The 27,803-nt window shown below is 40.9% G+C and overlaps 1 protein-coding gene across 2 annotated transcripts in view; it reads left to right on the top strand.

Moving 5' to 3' along the window:
- The window catches only part of MAPK8IP1 (mitogen-activated protein kinase 8 interacting protein 1), a 65,953-nt gene that overhangs the window by 13,594 nt on the left and 24,556 nt on the right, over positions 1 to 27,803 (top strand). For both annotated transcript variants that reach the window (XM_088145732.1, XM_088145733.1), the window contains exons 2-3: positions 4,889 to 4,994; positions 25,735 to 25,965. In XM_088145732.1, coding sequence (XP_088001858.1) covers positions 4,889 to 4,994; positions 25,735 to 25,965 — 337 coding nt within the window. The remainder of the gene's footprint in view (positions 1 to 4,888; positions 4,995 to 25,734; positions 25,966 to 27,803) is intronic.

Below are 27,803 nucleotides of genomic sequence, written 5' to 3'. Positions count from 1 at the left end.
CATGGTGTAGGGAATTTGATGGCAGAAGAGAATCCCTCTCCCATCAATTAAAAAAGTGCTGAGGAAAGGATTCAGTTGGAGCCTACTGTGGAAGCTGCTTGGTGCATTAGGTTCTGCTTCATCCAATAATACGTTTCGGTATATAAAAACTTGCCCATGGTAAATTCTTTCCCAGTGTTTCTACTGTTCTACACCCTGATTTAGCAAGAGTATTAAAGGGCTTTAGAAAGCATTTGGGTGTAACCTAGGAAGTAACTGATGAAATATAGATATAGTCTGTGAATGGATGACCAGCGCACCTTCTTATCTCCACTGAGGAGCAGATGCACAGATATGGCACTGCTAGTTCTTAATTTTGTATTTTGCCATTAGAAGGGAGCATTTTTTCTCTGGAAGGAGGAAGGAAGAGGGTACATAAGAAAAGCAATTTTAAGAAGACCTTTTTGTTTAATGTTGGTAGATCCCTGGTACCTGGAAATAACAGAGATCAAACATAAACTTAAGGGAGACTGTTTTTCTTGCAATGCATTTCTGCTAACTTTCTTCCCTGCTTGTGTTTGCTTTCCTTGCTTTGGTCAGGTGTCAAGACAATCATTCTGCAATGTTGCTCTTTCTACTGCTCCTCTCAACACCACAGCGGGTTTTACAACAAAGTATGAAAAGTGCTAGTTGGATCTCTTTTAGTAAGATGTTGTTTGGGAGAGAAACTAAATTCATTATCTCTGATATCCATATGGGCCGAGTAGGTCTTCCCAGAAATGATAAGGCCAGATACAGCTTTTCAAAATGCTGTTTGAAATATGTGACGTTTTTAATCTAAAAGGATAAAGGACATTTAAAGACAACTGTATCTTGTTCTTTCAGCTAATCTAAAAGCCACAGTCAAGAAAAAGGTGTTGGAGGGAAGTCCTGACTCTCTTTAGAAGGTGATCAGATAAGGAAGCCCTAGCACCCTTTTGATTTTTCTTTCCATCTCAAGGTTTGCCATTAGAACCTCACCAACATATTACTTGTCTGCTAAATCCCTGTCTGAGCATGTTCAGTCTTGTTTGATCTAGATTAATTGGAATTCAACACCCATCATCCCTTTTCACTATGGCAAATAATTTTCAATTCATCATTCTTTATTATTTTAACAAGCATTTAATAGGAGCAAGGATTATTAAATTGTATTAAATTTCAGGCTCGCATCTTGTGTTGGGTGGGGAGAACCAGAATGTTTCCAGTATAGTGTTTGAACGAGAGTATGAGAATTTGTGAGGCCAAGCAACAATAAACCTGCTTCATTGCAAATATCAAATCAGGTTATAGTTTATTCAGTGATGAAAAGCAAGGCAATGGCTTTTGAATCTCATTTTGCATTGCTGTAGGTTTGTGTTTCGTGGACTGTTTATCGGTGAATTTATCCAATAAGAAAGTTGGGCACTTCAAGCTTTTATAGATGTTGCACTGACTCAAAGTAATACAAGCCAGGATAATATCAAAATGGCAACGTGTCATGCTTCATTGTGTAGATGACCCAATTATATAATTTGCATCAGTCACGTTATAATGTCTGATGCAAATACATAAATTGTGTCAGTTGTAAAATGATGTCATGACTCACATGTCATTTGCCACCTTTTGCCTCCCTCTGTGGACATCCCTGTGGTACAATATAATGTGCTTAGCTCAATCTGCTGTTTTCTGATATGTAGGACTACAGGTTCCATCAGCTAGCAAATTCAGTATAGCATGCCGTGAGGTGACTAGAGTGTAAGTGACGGAAGGGCCTCCTGATTCAGGAATAGGTGCAACTGGCAAACAAGATGGAGCTGGCAAAGGCCTTCTTGGCCATAGCTGCCACCTGCTCTGATTTTTGTCTTGATCTCTTTTCATTACAAATACTGGTCAAGATATGTTTTACATTATTTTGTACAATATTTATAAAATAATTATTTTAAATATGGAAGTAGAGAAAATATGATGCTAAACCATCCCCAACCTGCCTACTTGTGCAGGCTAGGAATTATGGGATTTGTAGTCACATGTTAAGGACTTCAGATTGTACAAATTTGCACTGAGCTACAATTTCTCATAAGAATGAGCCTGTTAGGTTTTAAGGCACCTTAACCCCCCCCCCCCACACACACACACACATTTGGCCTTAATGTGATATTTAGAAGCTTTTGTTTATATTATAGATTAAACTCAGTTTCTGTTTCATCCAATCCCAAGAAATCTGTGGATATGCTAGATTCAGTCTTATTTCTGAACTTGGCTTTTTTCAACAATTATAGATAAGTTTAACCCCCGCTTGTCTGGTTTGAATGCCATACTGTGCTGTTGATAACGTGAAATGGAAACTAGTGATCTCTCTCACCTTAGGTGAGGGGAACATGTGTGCCCAAAACTCACAGAAGTTCAGTCTTATAATACTAAATCATGCTTTGCTAATATATATATGAGCTCTCTTTTCCTGATTTCAAAGAAAATATTAGCTTCATTTCTGAGAATTAAGTGGGTGAATTTGTTTAAAATAAAACCATCATAGAACCAGGAGCAACTGCTGTTTGACAATTTAAAAGCTCTTTGATTTACTTGTCTCTTCTCTTTATTGGCAATAAATGCATAGATTCACCTTAAATACATTAATTCAAGTTCAAGTTTGTCTGAAAGATATAATTTTGCTGACATTGCGCTCTATCTCTCTATTCGTAGAAGTGCAGTGCAGCAGTGGTGGGAAAGCCGTAGCATTCCAGGTATTTCTGAAGTCTGGCAATAGAATGCTAATATGGCTTGAAGTCACAGATTATAAACCTTGTAGTTCAGTAGCATCTGGTGGGCTGCAGCTTGCTCAGTCAGAGACAGGGGTAGGTTAAGACAGAATAGCTGCACAATTTTAAACAGTATTTTCTTTTAGGCACTAGATCAATATGGAGCAGACCTACATGGACCTTCACTCATAAAACACAAAATGTACACCCCCATCTGTCTTCTACAGTTATTTCCCCTCACACATTTGGTTCTGTCCCTTGATTGCTTCTGTGGCTATTCTTTTGGGCAATTGTAGCTTCCTTACACCAAGTGTTTTCACACTTTTTCAGGTTGTGGAACCTGTTAGTTTAAAAACAAAAAAAAACCCGAAACCCTCATCAATAGGCTAAGCTCTATAAGCTTTAGTGATAGAAAACTGGCTACATTATGTGTGTGTGCGCGCATGTGTGCCTTTCATGTATATCAACTTCTTGCCAAATGCTAGTTCCATAGAACCTTGTTTGAAGAACCCTGCCCCGCACTACTGAGTACAGTGTTCTTGTACATTGCAGTAGTATCAATTTCCTCTGATAGTTACTGCTGAGGGAGGTGTACATAATAGATCTAAAGGAGAAAAAATGAATGCAGAGCATTTTCTATAGTGTGAAACTGGTTAGACAGATCTGAAACTGATTAATGTCTGCTTAAATGGGCTTGTGAAATGGACTGAAGCAGTTTGTCACAGAGAGGACAGGAGGATGAGAGCATCCCTGCTTTGTGCAAGGGATTGCTGGTCAGGAAAGGATTGTTTACTTTCAGAAACACTGAAACTGTATGTAGGAATGAAGAAACTATGTTTTGATCCTATCAACCCTGACTGAGAGAAAACTGGACTAAACAAGATATACAGCAACAACCAGAACATGCATCTATAGTGCCATGGATCCCAAAACCCAATGGCCTTTTTAGCACATCCTGCTTCTTTTGTACTTGCAAAATGTGTATCTTGGGCATATGTTATAAATTGGGCAGATAAGTACTGTACAGCAGTTGCATTTTGGGAAACAACTGCCCTTGCTGCTTCTTAAAAGGTCTCAAGTACAGATCTGGTTTTGATGTAAGAGAGGTATTTTTACACACAGCATTTTGACCACCCAGAAGTGTCTCCATGCCCCTTTGATCTCATGAAGTCGTTCCTGGGTGTTTCAGTAGCTGAGCCGATTTATTTCTGGCTCAGCTGTGGTGCACTTGATACCACTGCAAGGCAACTTTGCTTTTTAAGAGTATGAGGCTCTGTGGGTAAGCTGTTCCCTTTGTTGCAGAGATTCTTGTCTCACCCCTCCTCCTGGTTCCAAATGCAACTGCATTAGCAGGTTTTTCAAGGAGAAAAGCAAGCGGCTTGATGGCTGTTCAAACACACACACACACAACCCGTAAACTCAGAGTTTTTGTAGACCAGATAGATGAACTCAATATGAAGTAAGGATTATTTTATTTCTCTTCAGTATGAAGTGGGGATGAGGGCATTTTTGTTGCTGGAGGTCCTGTGGCAGCTCAAGTAATGATTTTCACCCTTTGTTTTTAGCATTTCTGTTCTTCAACTGCTTCTGAGAATTCGTGTGTGAACAAATGATAGTGTGGAAGTAGCTTCAGAGAATCATGTTAATACAGCTTCTCTGTGAATCAAACTTCTACCAGCTGCAGATAAATTTAATACTTAAAACTTTCTCATCCCAACTCCTAAATGTGCATATTCCATGTGCAAATTTCTTCTTTGCACACATGACTTGGAAGCATGCATGTGCAAAAACGTTTTGAAGAAGTGTTTTTTTCCTGATTCAAGTTGTGGGCCCAACCTCTTGATCTTGAATAATGAGGAAAGTTAAAGACTCACAAAGAACAATTTGCAGGAAGATTGTTACCTAATTGTTGTAGTAGGAGAAATATGTCTAGTGTCCCTACTTAATAATTTACAGTATTTAAAACATTTGAATGCTGCCCATCCTTTCCGATTATTGTTAATAAAGCTCTGTACAGAGCATTCTGATCCTCTTTATGATTCCAGGTTACACATTAGCCCAAGCAACAGTTTGTAAGTTTTTATTTGCTTGTTTTCTCTCATGGATAACTGCATGGTCTTTGCCTTGTCTAGGCTCACCCATGACATCAGTCTAGAAGAGTTTGAGGATGAAGATCTTTCTGAAATTACTGATGAGTGTGGAATCAGCCTACACTGTAAGGACAATTTGGCTTTACGGGTAAGAACATCAATGTTACCCTATTTATTCTTGGTCATATAACTGGGGATGTATCGGCCTAAACTGACAATCCTGTCCTTTCTCAAATCTGAAGCCTGGATAAGAAGGAAGTAAATTGTTCCAATCCCAGGAGAAAATTGCATCAATACCCTTCTTGAGTAAGAAAAGTCACTCATTTTTCATTTCATTTTTTAAAAGGTCTGAGTATCAGTAGATCAGCCTCCCTCTACCTGGTGTCCTTGGTCATGCTGATTGGGAATGATAGGAGTTGAAATCCAACACATCTGGTGGATACTAGGCTGGGAAGGCTGCACTTAGTTACTTAGGATGAAACTGAAGTCTGAATATGCTTGCCTCTATCTGTGCTGCTCCTTATGCTGCAGTTGAGGCCTATGTCACCCTGAGGCACCATTACTGCAGTATACTCTGCCTTGGCTGCATCTGGAAGAATTCATGCATGAAGCAAATGCAGGTATTATGCTTGTGTTTTGTTAAGTAAAACTTCAGTCATGAGGGCTCTAGACTGGGACTGGTTCCCAGCTGCAGATGGAGGAGGTAGCCTTAATCTGTGTGATACAGTTTTCATCCTCAGAGAAATTGTCCTCTGCCAGGTCCAAAGCCACTATGCCTACTACATGTATAATATTAAGTCATAATTGTTTTAAACCAGGATTTAAACTAAGGATTTCTTATATGAAGGAAGGAGGAAGAGAGGTTTTTGCTTAACAAATTAAGATCAGTAGTATCCTTAAGTACCTAACATTAATCTTAATTTTTCTCAAGTTGAAAACACCTTTAACTTAGGGCATACATTGGGCTAAATTACGGTTTAACAGGGATAAACTACAGTTGGCTGGGTTCACCTATTGCTCCAAGCCAGAACTAAACAAGCCATATTATGTCTTAACTGTCCTCAGTATGGTTTGTTAGCTGTGGGTTCTCAAGGCAGCCATGTCAACACAACTGAGAACTGCCAGGTTGGGGAAGACCACATAATAATTATGGTTCCTTTCTTTCAGACTAATACTTAGGATGTATGTCTTGCATCTTTCATACCTATGCTTCATATTCCCAGAGAATATCGAGGTGGTGACTATTGCCCATGGCTAATTTCCAACACTAGACCTGCAAGGATTCAAGCCAGATTAACAGCCAAAACCTTTTATTTAAAAGACTTCTCCCTAACATCATCTATCTGATGTTATTATTTTTCTAGCTAACTGGTGATGCTGGGTGGGAGGGAAACTGAAGCTGGACAGAACTACCAATCACTGCCTTTACAGGTAGTCCTTGACTTACAATCATTCATTTAATGATTGTTCAAAGTTACAATGGCACTGAAAAAAGTGACTTACAACTGGTACTCACACTTATGACCATCACAGCATCCCCACAGTCACATGGTCAAAATTTGGGCACTTGGCAACCGGCATGTATTTACAACAGTTGCAGCATCCTGGGGTCATGTGACTGCTGTTTGTGACCTTCCCAGGGGGCTTCCAATAAGCAAAGTTAATGGGGGAAGCCAGATTTGCTTAACAACCATGTGATTTGCCTAACGATTGCAGCAAAAAAGGTTGTAAAATCGCAGGCAACTCACTTAACGACCGCATCCATTAGCGACAGAAGTTCTGGTCCCAATTGTGGTCATAAGTCAAGGACTAACTGTATATTGTCCTTAAGTAAAACCATACAAAATCACCTGCAAGCCTCGTTGTTTAGGCAGATTAGATTTTAGCTGTCAGGATAGAGCAAATTATACTGGCTTATTCTTCTGCTGACTCAAGAACTAGAGAAATGTCCGTAAACATACCTTGAAAAAGAGCTCTTAATGGCATTGAAAAAATGTTTTCATATAAACCAAAGCGCAATCAAGTAAGGCACTTATACTTTACCATTCTATCAAGCCCTTACAAAGAAGGAACACTATATTCTAGGGAACTCAAAAGCAGTTTTCATTTTAGGATTGCACCCAATCTAATTGGCCTTGCTGTACCAGAGCATCATATTTCAAAATAGGAATGTGACCTGTAGTAAAGGAATTAGAAAAGAGGAAAATGTGTGAATTTTCTGGTACCACCTCTTTGACAAAAGAACCCCAGTCTTAATGTTTTGTTTAAAAAAACCTGAAGAAGTAAATAAAAGCTTCAGAGTTCTTCTGTTGCCAAAGTGTGTATTTTTTACAAATGATATAATGAACATTTCAGGCCACAGGAGAAAAAAATGGTGAACTTCCAGTTAACAAGTCTGGATTTCACTGTTAGGAACATAGTGGTTATGAAAAAGTTGTATTGTTTTGAGACCAAGCATAAAAAGGCACATGAAGAATAAAGTCATACTATCTAGAAGAGATGAAAAGTAATTTAAAAAGCAACTTCAGTGATAATACCCTTTGACAGAGAGTACCTGAACCCCAAACAGAAATATATTGAATGATCACCAAAGTTGCAAAAATGTACTAAAACTGTGCTTTAAAAAAGATGAAAAAGAACTATGTGCACACACAAAAATCCTTATGATATAAAAGAAAAAAGTTAACATTGAATTAATGCCTTTTCTTGTAAAGGAAGAAGAATTTCCTCTGAAGGGCATCACATAATACAGCATGTGAGGGCTGGGGAGAAAAAAAGATACAAAGAGTCTATATTCATTAAGTATAGAATCTACTGTACAATAAAAACTGGTTACAAATAACTTTGTAAAATTTTGAGGTTATTTATTCAAAACTGAAACACCAATAAGGCATCTTATTTGCAGAAAATTACAAGAAACTCATTGGATGTTTTAACTCCTTATAATTATGTGATTGGAGTGCAAATCTTTGAGATACCTCTATAGTACATAACATTTACTTGGGCAGAAGAAATAGTTGTGCTACTCTTAGAATAAATCTAGGATTATTTATGCTGGCCCCTTTAAGCTGCAGAGTAACAAGAGAAAATGAAATCCTATGCCCTGCTGTTCTATTGCTCTATTCACCTACTTTTATCATCTGCAGCACTGGGTAAGTGGAGTGGACAGTGCAACAGATCCACAATTATTAGACACTTTCTCTTATTGCCTCAAAGCTTTTTAAAAGGAAGGCAAGTTCTTTAGATTCTTCTGGCAACTGTGAAGGGAGAGCTAGAGTCTTGCCCCCTATTACTGCAGACTGTGGAGTTCTGGCTATTTGTCCCTCACCACCAGTTAATCAGTCTTTAGTTGAGCATCATGACATAGATTGCTGTTTCCTCACTGCTAATGGCAGTCTTAAGCCATTACATTGAGAGATGATTTATGCATGTATGTCTGTCCCTCTGAACAGTCATCAGATGTGGCCTGCAGGAGCACAAATGTTGCTCACCTGTTGTGGGGCTAAGGAGCCAAAGAACCATTTCAAGCTGTCCCTTACCAGCTGTTTTATTAGTAAAGCAACATTTTAGTATGGTAAGATCCACTCCTCTCTGACTTAATTAAATCCACACTGATTCTTTTTCAAGTAGAAGGTGCACAGTGACATTGTAAAGCATATTATATGTTGTCAGGTAAATGCCATTAATTTTTAAAATGCAAGGTTCTTAGGAGGACTCCAGACAAATAGGCCAAGCTTTTTCAACTTGAGAAGTTGATGGGGTTATGTGAGAGACAAAAAAGGCAAAAAAAAAAAAAAAAAGTTCATTTGAACACAATCAGTTGTCTACCACTGGAGCTTTGCCTCTTGATCAACAGTTCTGGGAAATGTTTATTTTAATAAAGAGATTCCACAGACTAAAAAATTTGAAAACCTCTCAATTAGACAGTGCTATTCATTGATGTCTGGAATTAACAAGGGTATTTTTCTTTTTGATAAAAGTCTTCAGAATAGTCAAAGTGCAAAGGAGAAGTATCTTCTGCATTGAAATGTAGGACTGTAGATTTTTTAAAAAATTGAACAATACATGCCCTATAATATTAGAAATGGTATTTGTTCATTGTGAAGAGCACCCAGGTATACTGTCTGTCTGTACATATGTCAGAGATAATGAAAAAGACTAGAGACAAAACAGTTCAGTGGTACTATAGGATAAAATACAATGGAAAATAAATGTTTTACAAAGCTGTTAGCCCAAATAGCAAGCCAGCTTGAACAACTGTAATTTCCATAGCTAATCTGGTTCCATATGTCCCAATTGTTGATGAACAAAATTATTTTTGCTATTAGGGATCAAGGGATCTTTCTTCTAATACTTGAAATTTTCCAGATGTTCATCATAGGCTTCCTTCTCTTCCCAGGTAACTGGAAGCTATAGCATGCATCTGAATTTGGATCCCTTCATGCTCCCTGAAGAATAATTAAGGAAAGGAGTGTATTTCTGGCTAGTTACAATAAAATATATTTGGGGGGGGTAAAAATATATGGAAACTGGTACAGCTAAGGAAACATGAAAAGTGTTGCACTGTAAAAACAAATGAATCACAATTTTAAATCCATTTATGTAATCCCAAGGTAAGAAAATAGTACTTTCTCACTGTGGGAGGTTGACATGAGACTCAGTTATATTCTTCTCAGGTGAGTGAGCAGGAGCCTACTAACACTTCATATGTACTAATAGTAAATTTCATTGTCTGAATTCTGGTCTAAAACATATAAACTGAGATATCAGCAGGAATCTAAGGTTTGTAGTGATAGACGAAATAATTATGTCTTACAATGTGGAGTCCCTATTTGTTCTTGCAGGAAAGCTTATTAAATATAGAAATAAATTGGGTTAATTTAGCCCACAAATCAGTAATGCTGAATTCCTGGCCAATTAAGTTGGGGGAAAAGAAATCAATATGGGGCCACCCTACCAAACATGATTTGGCGCACAAGTCTGAACATCTAGAATGGGTTTGCTCCAATCTATATACTATTAAAACTCTCAGGTCTGTAACCTTCAACTGGGTGAAATGGTGCATCATAGGGCAACAAATTTTGAACCAAAGTACCTCAAATGGGCTAACGTACAGAATACATCCAAAATCCTGGACCCATGACTCCCATGGGATTGAAATTTGTGGCTGCTTCAGTACTGCTGTGCTGCTGCACCACTGTAGTGAGCCCAGTTCATGTGATTGTCATGGGTGTATCCCCAACCTCTTTCCTGCCTCCCTCTGTCCCCTGCACCCAATCAGCTGGTGGCAAGGCCCGATGGGTAAGTGGTGACTGGCTGCTTTGGAAATGAGGTAGAAATTTGAAATCTCTCAACGACTGTGGGTGTTGAGGGCAGGATGAGGGAGTGACTTGGATGCCTGCTGGTGAGGTAGGGCTGGCTGGGGTCACCAGTGGTCAAAGGGTGAGCCCATTTTCTCCCTTGACAGAGAGAACCCTTGGGGACCCACTGGAATGGGGAGCAGTTTTCCTCATAGTCCATAGCTCCCTTTGTTCCACCCCTCCCACAGCAAAGTGGCAGGCAGTTCTGCTGGTTAGCTGAGGAAGAGGCAGCGGCAGCTTCACTGGGACTCTCCTGAGAGTCATGTGGGGAGGGCAAATGGCACAAGCCTATATTATATGTGGGGGAGGGAGGAAGGAGGGAAGGAAGGAAGATTTCTGACATTCCCTGCCAGCTTCCCACAAGCAAAGTCAATGGGGAAGCCAACAGCAAGTTGCAAGTCACTCACACTCCTGCTGCTTTTTTGCCCTTGGTTATTCTTTTTCTCTGTTTAGGTAAGGAAATATCTCTGAAACGATGACCCAATGGGTCACAGGTTGTCTAGGGTGTCTGTGGAAGCCAATGATTTTGTCATTTTCACCCCATGGACACTCATAGGTCCTGCTTCTAGCTTTCACACTGTGGAATACGTTGCTCCCAGAGATATACCTGGCTCCTACCCTACTCTTGTTTCAGAAGGCCATAAAACCGATTCTGGCCCATACCAAGTAGTTGTTAAATAACCATCTAACCATTGTTTTAGTATGGGTTAGAGGGAATTCAGGTTCTGTGTTGTGAACCACTCAGAGTCTGTATTGGAATGGTATAAAAATATTGTAAAATAAATGCTTGATCAAAAAGGTTCAGTTGGCAATTTTCCAGATTTCTTGTTCTTAGGTAAAGCTAAGTGTTCAGGAAATATGCTTGACATAGGCAATTATTCTTACTCCTACATATTATGTGAAGGAGCAAGAATGTGAGCTGATAACATAATACAAACTCAGTGCCTGCTTTATGTATGACTCCAGGAAGCTAGAAATTTATAAAAGTATACTGGTGTAAATGGTATAAGGGAAAGTAGCTATTTGGCAAAGAAAGTGATGACTTAAAATTGTCAGTGTATAAATCGTGATATATAAGGGATGGCTGTGGATCATTATGATTTAGGATTAATGAGCTCCCATGCAGGATGAAGTTGAAGCACAAAGTAGACAAAAAACACAGGACATTTCTACTCTTAAAAGAATGTAAAGATAGCCATTTTAGTCATCCAAATCAGTCTTAAACCAAGTCAGATCAAAAAACAATCTGCCATAGGGCTGTGGAAAGCTTCAAGTTTGATTTCCAAAAGGTGGTTTGGAGTGTGTAGGAATGCAACATCTTAAAACAGATCACCCTTTCCTGGCATCACATGGCAATTGTGGAAGGAAATAATGTAATCCCAGAGAAAAGATCCAGGTATTTTAAAGAGTTGCAGTTAGGTGTCATATCCTCATTCCTGTTTACTCTGAAGTTCCTTTTGGAAATGAAATCCAAAGTACCGTACAGCCTGGTCTGCAAGCTCCAGAACTCTTCATATAATAGTGAAAAGAAAGAAAAGGGAGGTAGGGGAGAAGGGTTTAAAAAGATGGAAAGGTTTCATAGTTTCAGAAATTTGAGAATCCATTGCTGCTTGATTATTCCAGCAGTTTAATTGCAAATTTGAACCTTCTCAGCATCTGCAGTTCTGCAGACTATTCCAGTGTTCTGTTTTAAGAGTTAGAAACAAAAATGCCAATTCCATGGCTTATAAAATCAGACACTCAATCCAGGGAACAGAGACAGACCATTGAAAAGGCATGTTTCCTAGGTCCCATGAGATGGTAGTGTTTAAATGAGGAAACCTGGAGCATGTCCTCCCTACCAGAGTGTGTGGGGGGTGGGCATATGTTCTTGGGAGAAGGTGGTCCCACAAGTAACCTGGTCTTATACCTTGTAGGGCTTTAAAGTTGATAATCATCTTGAATTGCACCCAGAAGCCTATTGGGAACCAAGGCAGTTTGCAGAGTAGTGGAGTCACATAGGTGCCACAAGCTGTGCCCATAACTACCCATGCCACTGCATTCTGAAACAACTGAAGCTTCCAGTGGGTCTTCAAGGACAGCCTCATGTAGAACACATTGCAATAATCCAATTGGGAGGTGACTAAGGAGTGAATGACTAAGCAAGGTCTCCAGGTCCAGGGACAGGTGCAACTGGTGCAGAAGATGTAGTTGTGCAAAGACCTCCCTAGCCATTGCTGCCACTTGTTCTTTGAGCAAGAACAGTAAGTCCAGAAGGACCCCCAGATTGCATATCAAATATGAATGAGGCAATGCCGCTACATCCAGAACCAAAGATGGAAACGCTCCAATTCCCTGATCCAGGGAACCTAAAACCCACAGCCACTCAGTTTTGGCAGGGCTGAACTGCAATCTGTTCTTATCCATCCAGACCCTCACATCCTCCATATACCGGGACAGAACTTCAACAGCTTTACTTGGATGGTCAGGGATAGATATGTACAATTGGGTATCATCAGTGTATTGATGATATTCCATCCCATGCCAACAGATAACATCACCCAGCGGTTTCACATATATATTAAAAAGGAAGGGGGAGACAGTAGAGCCTTAAGATACCCCACAAAATGGGCCTAGTGTTTGACTGTTCCCCTCCCACCAAAAAATGACTTGAAACAGCCCTGAAGGGAGAAGGAGAACCACCATAAAACAGTGCCCCTACTTCCTAAACCAGTCTGGAAGAATATCATGGTCAATGGTATTGAAGGCTGCTGAGAGATCAAGGAGAGCCAGGATATGTGCACCACCCCCATCCCAAGCTCACCATAGGTCATCAACAAGCATGATGAAAGCTATCTTAGTACTATACTCTGGTCTGAATCATGCCTAGAAAGTGTCCAGATACAGTAATTCACTTCCTCCAGGGCCCTCTGGAGCTGGAGGCTGATGACATTCTCAACAACTTTTCCTAAAAAGAGAGAGTTGAAAATGGACAAAAATTGTCCAGATCAGCTGGATCCAGCAATGATCTTTTGAGCAGGGGGTGTACCATCACCTCTTTCAGAGCTGAAGGAACCACCCCCACACAAAGAGGCATTTACCACCACATGGATCCACCCACATGCCCCCTCCCTGAAGGCCTTGGCCAACCAAGAGGAGCAGGGGTCTAAAATACAGTTGATTGTACCCACAGCTCTGAGGACCATGTCCACTTCCTTGCAACTAACAGGTCAAACTTGTAACATTATGCCTTAGTCAACTTCTCTGCCCAGCTGGAGTCCAACTCAGAGCAAACAAGAGGCATATAAAGAACAACAAAAATATCTCCATACTGACATGTCTGTAATTGGACCAGCCAAGATATTACAAACAGGGTGCAAGTTTTCGATTTCTCCAGATGTTTTGGAGAGATTGTGGTTAATTTTGATAAGGGTAGTGCTCTGTATGGATTTTGAATAGAAAAGGGCTTTTTCCCAGTGGACACAACTTTTTTTTAATGAAATTCCAGCTTCTAACTCATGATTAAAGAAAAAAGATTTGTCAAATAAACGTAAGTCTATTGGATCAGACCCGTATCTGTTTATTTTATTTCCACGGTGGCTAGCTAAATAATATAGTACCTATGATTCTTTGTACTGCCACAGTCCTTTTGATTCCTTATCAGGCTGTTTGTTGGGTCAGAATTCATCCAGCAAGTTTACTATCTGGGGGAGAGATAACATAAAAAAAGAATTCAAGTGTGCTGGCCTATATAAACTTAATTTTGTCACTATGCTTGTTATTCAATAAACTTCCTTTGCTGTAAGACATGCTGAATTGAATATTATTTATTTCTGGGTTGATATACATAGGAATGGAGTAAGCTCAGTGGAAGACAGTGGAATTAATTTCTGACTGAATGAGCATTTGGGCATCCATGGAGTAAGTGGCATATAAATACATATGTAAATAAATCAGTGATTATAATTACATAAATGACATAAAATCGGAAATTAAAGCAACAAACTTTCAAGGGCCACAATTATTAAATCCAACATCAGCAGAACAAATGCTGTGAAATATTTTTTAGTGAAAATATGAACATGCATTATTAAAAAAAAAAAAAAAAGCTTCCAGCCTCACCCAGCCAAGCACATGCCAAATCTGTTGGACACAGGTATCTGTGGTTGTGTGTGTGTGTGTGTGTGTGTGTGGTGTGTGTCAAAAAACACTCAGGATGATGGCTGCAACCATCTGATCCTTGCCCTGCTCCTTTTTTACATATGTTGTACATATGTGCATGTAAAAAAGGGATGGGATTTCAGTTACAGTCACAGCCACCATCCTGACTCTTTTGAGTACCTCCTCACCTCCTGCAGGTGCCCCTGATAATTGGATTCCTTTCATAACCTCCTAGACAGTAGAGGAAATTATGGAAGTTGAAGTCCGACACCTGAAAATCTGGGCAAGGAAGCATTATGGTAAGATTGTTCAGGATCTGAACATTCATCCACTGAATGGTTCTACTGAAGTAAGGTAGATAACTGGTGAAGATGATGTGCTGAATTTATATTAATGCTTTTTATTTCATTATATTAAACTCTTTAAATCTTTATTGTTACAGAAATCAGTTATTAGGGAAGCACTTACAAAATAAAGGTGGATCAGTTTTAAAATTATTACTAGACAACCCATCACCCGTTGGCTCATCATTTCAAAGATATTTCCTTAACTAAACAGAGAAACAGAATGACCATGGGTGGGCAAAAAAGTAGTGGGAGCAGAAGCGACTTCCAACTTCCTACCGGCTTCCCCATTGACTTTCCTTATGGGAAGCTGGCAGGGAGCATCAGAAATCTTCCTCCCTCCCTCCCTCCCTTTTTTCCTTCCTCCCTCCCTCCCAAGTCTCCTCGACCCCCACCATGCACCCTCCCAGAATTGAGTTTAGACTTCCTGCCAGCTTGCCCATTGACTTGTGGGAAGCTGTCAGGAAGCATTGGAAAGAAGGCTCATGTGACCATGGCTGACCACAGCAGTGCGGTGGTGGCACTGAAGCAGCAACAACTTTCACAAATTTCAATCCCATGGGAGTAATGGGTCCCAGATTTTGGATGCATTCTGTAAGTTAGCCCATTTTAGGTACCTTGGTTGAAAAATCGTTGCCCTATGATGCACTGTTTCACCCAATTGAACATCACAAGCAATCAGACACGAGAGCTTTAGTAGTATATATATAGTTTGTGTTTTCCCCCAGTCACCGTTTTTAACATTTCTATATATCTGTATATAGGAATTTTCTGCTGCGCTATGCATATTATGTATGAACATGCATATTATTTTAGAAATGCAGCTGCGTTTCTTAAACGTAGCATGTAGAAAAAAAACAGCTTGATGATCCAAATCTCAAATCCCCAAAGGCAAGTGCTGACTAGCCATGTGTATGAAAGTGCTAAAGTTGTAGCCTGTGTCATCGGGATGAATGAATATGGTTTGGAAACAGAACAAAGAATCAATGATGGAGCTCTGAGTTAAATAGAGTAGAGAAGAGACTACATTTTCTACTGATACAATCCCATTATAAAACCAATAGCTCAGACTTTCATATAAATATATCTATAGAGCTAAAGAAATGTTTAAACAAATGGAACAACTGCTGCCATGGAAGAGGTGAAGTAGAAGTTATAAAAATATGCCCCAAATTGAAGTACATAAATGAATTTTAATTCTGAAATGACCCGTTTGTCTTACAAAACAGATTGGTTGACTAAAGGGATAGAGATTATCCTGTTTTCCACAGTGCCTGAGACAATCACATCCAGGCAGGACAAAAGGTGGTAACAGGCCTTTGGAAGCAAAGATTCCGGAATACAAGCAATAGAACCCACAGCCCCTGGATTTGTTTCACTTTCTAGCTTCAAATTCTACATGAACTGTTTCATCCATTTTTGTCTACTGTGTTTGCTGGTGAATTGCACACATTCTCATCAATAATAATAATTTCAAGCTTATGACTTCTCATTAACAGTGATCAAGTGAATCTTGAGCATTCAAAAATCCAGGGTTTGGGTTTTAATCTAAATGCACTTTTAAAAGCGGCTGGTTGTTTCAAGTATCTGGAACAATAAAAAAAATGAGACTTGGAATATCGGGTTTAGTACAGATGGCTGAAATTCTTTTGCTCTTTGTGCTATCAATGACTGTGAAGTCTTTTTTAGAGATATGATACCATTGGGCAGTAAACAAATGTTCTTTCATTGATAACTAATGAGCATGTTAGATATCATGAAGGAATTTCCTTCCAGATCAGATTTCTCTTTTAACTTGCCTGCTTGCATCATCTAGAAAGATTTGCTTTTTGAGAACCTTTTATGGTGTTCTGCAATTTGAAAAGTGTTAAGAGGGAAACTTCATGGAATATCCCTTTACAAAAATGCTTTACAAAATTGTACAACTCAGTATACCTTTTGAATTCACCCAGAGTTGTTGAGAGTCAAGCAGCATACAAGCTTAATACATTATTTATTATCTTTCCACCCCTATGGCTTTAGGACTTCTGGTTAGTTTTTGTCTCTTACTACCGAACATCTTTCTAATTCACAGTGAAAAACATTCAGAAAAATAGCATTTCTCTGAAAGTACCATTCAGCATTTTGTATTTACACTTCCAGAATACTTAGAGGTAACAATCTCATTTTGCCAAGTATTGGATTCTGTATTAATGGACAATTTGTCATTTTCAAGTTGTTTCAGCGTTACTAATTAAGACTGTTCATGTAGGAGTAGGCAATGACCTGTAGGTGGCAGCAGAGGTCAGTATCTAATTTATATATGCTGGTACAGTACTGTACTTGCTCCTTCCCTGCAAGTAGTATTAGATTGTTTAGCTGCTTGATGTGTGATTGAACTCTTACTGAGGATAGGAGGACATTTGAGTTGTGGCTTTTGTCGTTCAGTCGTTAAGTCATGTCCAACTCTTCGTGACCCCATGAACCATATCGCGTCAGGCCTTCCTGTCCTTCACTGCCTCCCTGAGTTTGCTCAGTTTCATGCTCATTGCTTCAGTGATGCCATCTAACCATCTCATCCTCTGCCGTCCTCCTCTCCTTTTGCCTTCAGTCTTTCCCAGCATCAGGGTCTTTTCCAAGGAGTCCTCTCTTTGCATTAGGTGACCAAAGTATCTGAGCTTGAGCTTCATTATCAATCCTTCCAATGAGCAGTCAGGGTTGATTTCCTTTAAGATTGACTGGTTTGACCTTCTAGCAGTCCAGGGGACTCTTAAGAGTCTTCTCCAGCACCACAGTTCAAAGGCATCAATTCTTCAGCGCTCAGCCTTCTTTATGGTCCAGCTCTCACAGCCATACATTATTACTGGAAAAACCATAGCTTTGACTATGCGGATCTTTGTTGGCAAGGTGACGTCTCTGCTTTTTAATATGCTATCTAGGTTTGCCATAGCTTTCCTCCCAAGGAGCAAGCGTCTTTTAATTTCATGGCTGCAGTCTCCGTCTGTGGTGATCTTGGAGCCCAAATAAATGAAGTCTGTTACTGCTTCCATTTCTACCCCTTCTATTTGCCAGGAATTGATCGGTCCAGATGCCATGATCTTAGTTTTTTTAATGTTGAGTTTCAAGCCAGCTTTCACACTCTCCTCTTTCACCCTCATCAAGAGGCTCTTTAGTTCTTCTTCACTTTCTGCCATTAGGGTGGTATCATCTGCATATCTGAGGTTCTTGATGTTTCTCCCTGCAATCCTAATTCCGGCTTGTGATTCTTCCAGCCTGGCATTTCTCATGATGTACCCTGCATATAGGTTAAATAAGCAGGGTGACAGTATATAGCCTTGTCGTACTCCTTTCCCTATTTTGAACCAATTGGTTGTTCCGTGACCGGTTCTAACTGTTGCTTCCTGGCCCGCATACAGATTTCTCAGGAGACAGGTAAGATGGTCTGGTACCCCCATCTCTTTAAGAATTTGCCACAGTTTGTTGTGATCCACACAATGAAAGGCTTTTGCATAGTCAATGAAGCAGAAGTAGATGTTTTTCTGGAACTCTCGTGGTTTCTCCATGATCCAGCGAATGTTGGCAATTTGATCTCTAGTTCCTCTGCCTCTTCGAAACCCAGCTTGTACATCTGGTAGTTCTCGGTTCACGTACTGCTGAAGCCTAGCTTGTAGGATTTTGAGCATAACCTTGCTAGCATGTGAAATGAGTGCAATTGTGCGATAGTTTGAGCATTCTTTGGCATTGCCCTTCTTTGGAATTGGAACGTAAACTGACCTTTTCCAATCCTGTGGCCACTGTTGTGTTTTCCAAACTTGCTGGCATATTGAGTGCAGCACTTTAACAGCATCATCTTTTAGTATTTTAAATAACTCAGCTGGAATACTGTCATCTCCACTAGCTTTGTTGTCAGTAATGCTTCCTAAGGCCCACTTGACTTCACCATCCTAGTCTGGCTCAAGGTCAGTGACCACACCAGCATGGACATCAGGGACATTAAGATCTTTCTTGTATAGTTCTTCTGTGTATTCTTGCCACCTCTTCTTAATCTCTTCTGCTTCTGTTAGGTCCCTGCCTTTTTTGTCCTTTATCATGCCCATCTTTGCACTAAACGTTCCTTTGATATCTCCAATTTTCTTGAAGAGATCTCTAGTCTTCCCCATTCTATTGTTTTCCTCGATTTCTTTGCATTGTTCATTTAAGAAGGCCTTCTTATCTCTCCTTGCTATTCTCTGGAAATCTGCATTCAGTTGCTTATATCTTTCCCTTTCACCCTTGCTTTTCGCATTCCTTCTTTCCACGGCTATTTGTAAAGCCTCATCAGACAGCCATTTTGCTTTCTTGCATTTTTTTTTCTTTGGGATGGTTTTAATTGCTGCCTCTTGTACAATGTTACGGACCTCTGTCCACAGTTCTTCAAGCACTCTGTCTACCAAATCTAATCCCCTAAATCTATTCATCACCGTCACGGTGTACTCACAAGGAATATGATCTAAGTCATACCTGAGTGGTCTAGTGGTTTTCCCTGCGTTCTTCAATTGAAGCCTAAATTTTGCAGTAAGAAGCTCATGATCTGAGCCACAGTCAGCTCCTGGTCTTGTTTTTGCTGTCTGTATAGAGCTTCTCCATCTTTGGCTGCAAAGTATATAATCAATCTGGTTTCGGTATTGACCATCTGGTTATGTCCATGTGTAGAGTTGTCTCTTGTGTTGTTGGAAAAGAGTGTTTGCTATGACTAGCTTGTTCTCTTGACAGAACTCTATTAGCCTTTGCCCTGCTTCATTTTGTACTCCAAGGCCAAATTTGCCTGTTATTCCGATTACTCCTTGACTTCCTACTTTAGCATTCCAATCCCTTATGATGAAAAGGACATCTTTTTTTGGTGCTAGTTCTAGAAGGTGTTGTAGGTCTTCATAGAACCGGTCAACTTCAGCTTCTTCGGCATCAGTGGTTGGGGCATAGACTTGGATTACTGTGATGTTGAATGGTTTGCCTTGGATACGCACTGAGATCATTCTGTCGTTTTTGAGGTTGTACCCCATTACTGCCTTTCTCACTCTCTTATTGACTATGAGTGCTACTCCATTTCTTCTAAGGGTTTCTTGCCCACAGTAGTAGATATAATGGTCACCTGAATTAAATTCACCCATTCCCGTCAATTTCAATTCGCTGATTCTCAAGATGTCGATGTTCAATCTTGTCATCTCATGTTTGACCACATCCAGCTTGCCTTGGTTCATAGATCTTACATTCCAGGTACCTATACAATATTGTTCTTTACAGCATCAGACCTTCTTTTCGCTTCCAGATACATCCACAGCTGAACGTCCTTTCGCCTTTGGCCCAGCTGCTTCACTTTTTCTGGAGCTACTTGGAATTGCCCTCTGCTCTTCCCCAGTAGCATATTGGACACCTTCCGACCTGAGGGGCTCATCTTCCGGCGTCATATCTTTTAGCCTTTTGACATTGTCCATGGGGTTTTCTTGGCAAGGATACTGGAGTGGGTTGCCATTTCCTTCTCCAGTGGACCACATTTTGTCAGAACTCTGTCATAACCTGTCCATCTTAGGTGGCCCTGCATGGTATAGCTCATGGCTTCACTGAGTTATGCAAGCCCCTTCGCCACAACAAGGCAGTGATCCATGAAGGGGTGAGCTGTGGCTAGATGATGTTTTACCCATCCGCATATTTTACTATATGTACATCTGCTGGGAACTTTGTGAAGTGATCTCTGATCTCTGATCTATTAATTATTATCTATCTATAGATAAGGTTATCATGTCTGTAACCTTCAACTGGGTGAAATGGTGCATCATAGGGCAACAATTTTTGAACTGAGGTACCTCAAATGGGCTAATTACAGAATGTGTCCAAAATCCAGGACTCATGACTCCTATGGGATTGAAATTTGGAAAATTTGTGGCTGATTCAGCACTGCTGTGCTGCTGTGCTGCTGTGGTCAGCCCAGGTCACGTGATTGGCATGGGCATATCCCTGACCTCAGGTCACGTGATTGGCATGGGCATATCCCTGCGCCCAATCAGCTGGCAGCAAGGCCTGATGGGTGAGTGGCAATTGGCTGCTTTGGAAACAAGGCAGGAATTTGAAATCTCTTAACGACGGTGGGTGGGAGGCAGGGGGAAGGGGAAGAAAAGGGAGGAAGGGGGGAGGGAGGAAGGAAGGAAGGAATCCCCAATCTCTTTCCTGCCTCCCTCTAGCCCCTGTGCCAAATCACCTGGCAGCAAGGCCCGACAGGCAAGCAGCAATTGGCTGCTTTGGAACTGAGGCCAAAATCTAAAATCTCTTAATGGCAGTGGGCGTTGAGGGAAGGACAAGGGAGTGACTTGAATGCCTGCTGGTGATGTAGGGCTGGTTGAGGGGTGCTGGTGGTTGACGGGTGAGCCCTTTTCCTCCCTCGAGGGAGGGGGCCCTTGGGGACATGCCAGAATGGGGAGTGGGCGTGCAGGTTTGCTCACAGTCTATGGCTTACTTTGTTCCACCTCCCCCCAGCAAACAGGCAGGCAGTTCTGCAGGTCAGTTGAGGAGGAGGAGGAGGAGGCTTCACAGGGGCTCTCCTGAGGATCATGAGGGGAGGGAGGGAGGGAGGGAGGGAGGGAGGGAGGGAGGAAGGAAGGAAGGAAGGAAGGAAGGAAGGAAGGAAGGAAGGAAGGAAGGAAGGAAGGAAGGAAGGAAGGAAGGAAGCTAGCTCCCTGCCAGCTTCCCACAAGCAAAGTCAATGGGGAAGCTGGCAGAAAGTCGTAAGTCGCTCACACTCCCACTGCTTTTTTGCCCTTGGTCATTCTGTTTCTATGTTTAGGTAAGGAAATACCTCTGAAACGATGACCCAACAGGTCACAGGTTGTCTAGTGGCCTTTAAAATTCTAAACCTTTTTTTTGGGGGGGGGGGTTACTGTAGCACACTAATACATATATTCTTTGAATTTGTTGATAGCTGATAGCTTGCCAGTAAGTTTATATCCAGTTAGACAGACATCAGACAATATATCTGCCTATAGCGTATGTCTCAGTCTCATATACAGATTTCACATTTTGTGTCCATTGTTCCATGCTTTGGGTTCATAGTGTCTTCAAATCACAGGATAACTACTAACACTGTGTTCCTTAAAATATTACTGAAGTAAAATAAAATAGACATCTTGTCATTTTTAGACTGGTCAGATTCTAAATGGAAGATTTAGACTGTTTTTACATTAGATGAATATAATCAGCTGTTGTTTATGAGCTATGTTAGTCATAAGCCTGTGTGTTTAGTATTCACTACAACAATTTACTTCACTATGGCTTTCCTGCCCATTTTTTCAGATAGATCTCTGACCACATCTACTAATCCCGTGGTCTTTAATTGGGCAGAATGAGGCAGCCATCCCAAACAGCAAATTTAGAGTGCCATGAGAGGATATATTTTGCTATTTTTACACTTATATTGCTATTGTATTGTTACTAACTTTGCAGGGGTTAGGAAATAAGTTTTGCTACTCTGCCTTAGATGACAAAATGTCTTAGGCTACTCCTTAACTATGGATTTGTCCCAGTTATTTGTAAAGAAGGCTGCAGAATTACAATTTAAAGTTCAAGCTTGTAAGCATATGACAGGTAGGGGACTCAACATACCTTTTCCATGGTTTATGTCACCCTGTAAACTCTCTCTATAGTCAATTTCGATACTAGAGGCAAATGGGGGAGGGGATTGATTGATCTTTGTAGATTAACTGTAGGCCACAGGGAACAGTGGATGGGAAGAGCATTTATGATTTCTTGCTTCTTACACTATTTTTTGTACTTCTAAATCTTTACTCTTCTATATAGAACTCTCATAGACTAATAGTAATGCTACTGTGAAGAATATGGAGAAGTAAGCCTGTCCTAACATCTCCCTCCATTACATGTTTATGAGCTTACCACACCCAATGTTTACTGAAAGAATCTGAGAATAGATATTAGACACAATGCTCTTTGAATCGTGCCATCATGGGAGAGGAGTAGAAAACTTGATGGAACATTATGTGGTTACTTAAATGCAAGATTGCTCCTGGATCTAGGAAATTATATCATCTTTAAAGACAATACATGGATTCAGTCCTTTCTCTTGGTGCAGTATGACATTTATTACTGAATGATACCTCCCCTTGCCTATGGTCTAATTTTTAATAATAAGGTAAATGGGTCACATTCTCAGGTCACACTTTTTTTTTTATGCCTTCGAATCAGTTTTGACTCCTAGAAATTGCCTGGACAAGTCACTGCAGTTTTCTTGGGAAGATTTCAGAAGTGGTTTGCCATTGTCTGCTTCCTAGGGCTAAGAGAGTGACTGGCCCAAGGTCACCCAGCTGGCTGTGTGCCTAAGCCGTAACTATAACTCATGATCTTCAAGTTTCTAGTTTAACCACTACACCAAATTGACTCAGGTCACACTTAGCATGAATGATCTCCATCCTCTACAATAGGCTTAGATGCTACTTTTGTCGTTTGTTTGGTGTGAGATATGAACCATGAATTTGTGGACCAAGATAAGAGTTTCTGGTTTATAAGTCACATTAAGCTAGTTACAGAAGGAGCTTCTGTGGTTTGCTTAATCATTCCTACTGCCAAGTAATGTATACCAGCACAATGCTTGTTCATGGGAACTGGAATTGGCTTAGGATGAAGTGGGAGTGGAGTCTATTTCAAATGTATTTACATTTGAAAAAAATGCATACTACTTTTCCTATCATGGTCATGTATAAAACAATAAAATCCTTACTTTTTTTTTTTAATGTTCACAACAGATTAAAACACATAAGCAACCAAAATCTTTTTGTCTGGTACCAAAAATATTGCCTTCTGTGTGCCAGGTTTCTAGCTGTGAGAACATTGCCAAAATGATAGGTGGACATAGATGCCTTCCCAACTAGTAACTTACAGCATCTTTTAAGACATTTCCCCACTTCTGAATTAAAATGCTATCTATCTGTCCTTTAATCAGCAGAAAACTATAACAAACATATCCCTGTTGCTGATCCCTATGGTGCCTCTATTGGTCTGATTTTGTGTGTGCAGCAGATGATGAGCAAAGCAAGTAGATTGGCTGCTGTCTTCCCTCTTCTACATGATACTAAACAGTGGAGAAAACATCTACCAATGATGGTACCACAGCATGAATGGGGCAGTTCTGGAGGAAATGCCAACTTCCAGATTCCTCCTTTCTTTGATCATGAAGCCGCTGGTGAGGGGTTGGTCTCATCATTCCATTGCTGGCTATTTCAATCTTACAATAGATCACCAAGGGCCAGTTAAAGCACCTACAGAACTGCTGGCTGAGGACTCTAGTGCTGTTGCACAGTTCTGATAGGCCACCAGCCCAGCACTGGCCTGTTCTTTTCTTTACAACAACAGAGTGTTGTTAGGTGAGGTTGACCAGAAGAGAAGGAATATGCCTGCATCAGCCTGAAATGGCCAGTAAGTGCCACTGTGATCCCACCCACTACCAAACAGTAGATTTTGTCTCTGCTGAAATGGGTGGCCAAATGTATTAGATTTTGCATACTTTGCAACTGCCGTTGGATGTTACCAATTTAAGGGGAAAAACTCCTTTTCAGCTGTGATACAGCTAATAGTCACTTAAGGCTGTTTGACTAATGGGCTGGAGACAAGATGAGCGCAATGTCAGGGTGAGCTAACAGGAGAGATCTGTTGCCAGAGCATGTCTGTACCATATTTAGGTCTAAGTGGGGAAAGACATGACTTCCTAGCAGTGTGCTGATGTAACAGTAATAGGGGCAGGCTTTATGGGCTCATCCAGAAATAACTTCTTGCTGCATCCCTAATGTGCCCCACTGTTTGTCAAAGATATGTCCTCTAACATAGTCTCCATCTCATTGCCAGCCAATTATACTGACACTGAAGGCACATGAAGGTGGCTATGAAGAAGAGCCCTATAACCCCAACAATGGCTGGATCATGCTATAGCATGATATCCACTGGGGGGTTCTAGAGTCTCTAAAGTTGCCTAACTATTGATGGGTCAAAACAACAGGAATGAGAACAAGTTTTATGTTTCCTCCATGATGATTATCTAAAACCTATGACCATCTGCTCCTTAGTGACTGATAGTGCCTTCAGTTATCTTTTGGTCATAGCTGAGGAGATATAAAGCCTATTTTCATTCCTACTGAATTGACATAAAGAAAGTTGGATGATTCTTTTCCCACTGTTGAGTTAGTGCTAGTCACTCTTCCTTGAGTCAGCTGAAAACTATACCAGCATGAAATGTGCTGTCCCTGTTGCCAGCCCCAATCCTGCCTCTGTTTCAGGACACTGCAATCACCTCCAAGGTAGTGGGTGATAAAGCTTAACAGAGTTTATACACCTCAAGGGTATTGTTCATGGGGACAGAATAAGGGAGAAAATACTACTTTATTTGATGCAGCTAAAGAGAGCTTAAGCCAGTCTCACTCATAAGGTGGGGCCAAGCTGATGGCAAATCATAAAGTCATGCCAAAAAAGCGAGATGTTGCTCAAGCACACACATGCCATGGTTAAGTGCAAGTGGGGAATGATTAATACTGCCATTGCTCCGAAAGAAATGTGTATATACATATACACCCATCTCTAGCACAACACAGCAAAAAGAAGTCTCCTTTATATTTAGTATTTTTTGGAGGGACTGATGAGCTGAAGAAGCATTCCCGCAAGCATGCCTCGGCCTGCGTTCTAGACGCAGGTTCAGCAACTTGGCTTGGGTTTTCTTGGATTGGTGCCAAATATAAACGAGGGAGCAGGGGAGTCGAGCAGATGTCTACGATGCCAAGTAGCCTTGCCAGAAGCCGCTCTGACATGCTGGGAAACGGGCAGCTTCGCTTCTTCGTTCTGTGCTGCGCCGGACCGACGCAGTGGACTTCTTTTCCTGCCGCCGCCGCTGCTGCCTTCGCTGTTCAGCTGCTCTCCCCGACCAGATGCAGCTGCTGTCGCTGAAGCGCGGCGTTCCTCTCTGACCTCTCTTTTTCTGCCTTCTCCCACAGCCCGGTCTCATGATTCATTGTCTCTCCCTCCCTCTCTTGTATCCTGGCAGAGCCATTTGAATCTGCAGGCCAGTAGCGTTTTGGGAGTGGGCGGAGGGGAGACGAGCCGGCTCCAGGCGGAAATGCTTCAGCTTGACCTGATTGACGCCACTGGGGAGACCCCCGCCGAAGAGGGGACGGCGCCCGATCCCATCAAGGAACCCCCGCCAGTAACCATGGATACCTACAGGCCGAAACGGCCCACGACGCTCAATCTCTTCCCGCAGGTGCCTCGGACGCAGGTGAGTCCTTCAGTCTCCCTTCCCGCCCGCTACCCGCTCCGGATACGGAGAGCTCCCTGCCTGCCTGCCTGCCTCGACACGCCCCCTTCCCACCACCTTGTGTTCTTATGGTTTAGCAAGAAAAGGCGATCTTTTACCCTCCTTGGGGGAACCCAGAGCCCCTCCCTCCAATTATACAAGCTGCTTCAGCTTCGTACTTGTTGTGTGGCTTGAGGGGCAGAAGGTTCTCCGGCCGGGTTTTGTTTGGGGGGGGGCATTCTGGGGCGGATGTCTCATTTCTCTTCTTTTCCCACCAAATGAAGAATTCAGTAGTGGGAGATAGTAGAATTAAAGAAGTCGAACCTCCACAGAAGTCATTGCCTTTACGAAAAAGGGTATTGCATAATTCAAGATGGGAGGGAGGTCAGAATTGTTAGTCCCGATAAAAATGCATTCTGAATATGCTTGGAGGCCCCTTGCCTCCTTGTGTTTTCTGCCATTCACAATATGTTCCTTCCATTCCATTCAAAATGTGTTCTACAGCTGAAAGTTGGCAAGTTCTGGAGGTGGATCAATTCTTAGTGAGCAAAGGAGACACAGACCTGCATGGATGGGGGGGGGGGGAGTTGCATTTCAAGAAAAAAAAGTATACACAGATTGAGCAATGTTGTGATTACCCTATGTAGGATTCAGTTGTAATTAATCCCTTTTTACATGCAGTAAAATGTAATACAAGACGTAATGAATCCCTTTTTTAAAAGAATATTTTTGTTTGAGGTGACAGCTCAGCTAATGAACTGAGGATCTCTTTAGTGTATGTGCAACACAGTGTGAGCTGGAAAGAAATTAGCAGCACAAGTTTAGGCATGTTTAGTGAAATCCATTGTCCCCCTGACTTCAATTAGACTTAGTCTCTGATAATAATGTAAATGATTGCAGTCTATGGGAGGATCACATTTCTCTGGGGTTTAGGTTATAAAATATTCCATGATTGTTTAACATATCTTGTGACCTTTTCCATCCTGAAGTCATAGAAATAAGACAAAACCAATTTTCCCTTTATGAGATTAGTAGATTTATATTCCCTTCATTATGTGTATTTGTTTCATAGTGATCTTTCTTTCCTAAGGGATGGGCATAAAACACTGCACAACTGAATTTTTTGCAGATATTATAAAGACTAACATAGATATCCTGGCCCTGGCCGCAGGGATTGTGAAGTACCCTTGACATACCAAAATCAAGATGATCCCTAGATGCCCAGTCTTCAAAGGAGATACAGAAAACTCTTTGCTGCCTTGTAGAGGTCACAAGGATTTTTGAAGCCCTAGTATGGTAGTTCTATCAAAACAGAATGATGGGTGTCCAGAGAAAAGACATTCCAGACAGACAGCTATAAGAGGCTGGTATAACAAAAAGGACCCTATAGCAACTTAAGTTAGGTTTTCCTCAACCTCATGACTTCCAGGTAAGACCAAAACACCTGTCATCAACAACCAGCATTGGTGACTGGAGCTGTAAACCAACACTTCTGGAGGTCACCAGATTGAGAAGGCTATCTTAAAAATAATAGATAATACTAGCTTCCATTGAGTATATCATTTCATAAGGCTCAAGGCAACTGTATTAGTTGTAGATGGGAAAGCGGTGGCGGGGGACTAGTTGAAAGTATTTGTTTGTTTTCCTTTATCTTATAATAATAAAGAAAAGCAAAAAGAAAAAAACACAAAGATACATATACTATCAAAATAAAAAACAACTACGTAACAAGTGCTTAAAAATAAATGGAACAATTACAACAAAAAAATAAAAATAAAAATATATGAAGTACAATATGTCATAATAATCAGTAACAATTC

Source organism: Python bivittatus, unplaced genomic scaffold, assembly GCF_059951505.1.
Source record: "Python bivittatus isolate LINGU-HERP-01145 unplaced genomic scaffold, Pbiv_v1 ctg000480_np1212, whole genome shotgun sequence".
Lineage (NCBI taxonomy): Eukaryota > Metazoa > Chordata > Lepidosauria > Squamata > Pythonidae > Python > Python bivittatus.
The sequence above is the reverse complement of the archived record's forward strand: the minus strand, read 5'-3'. Positions and strand labels throughout refer to the sequence as shown.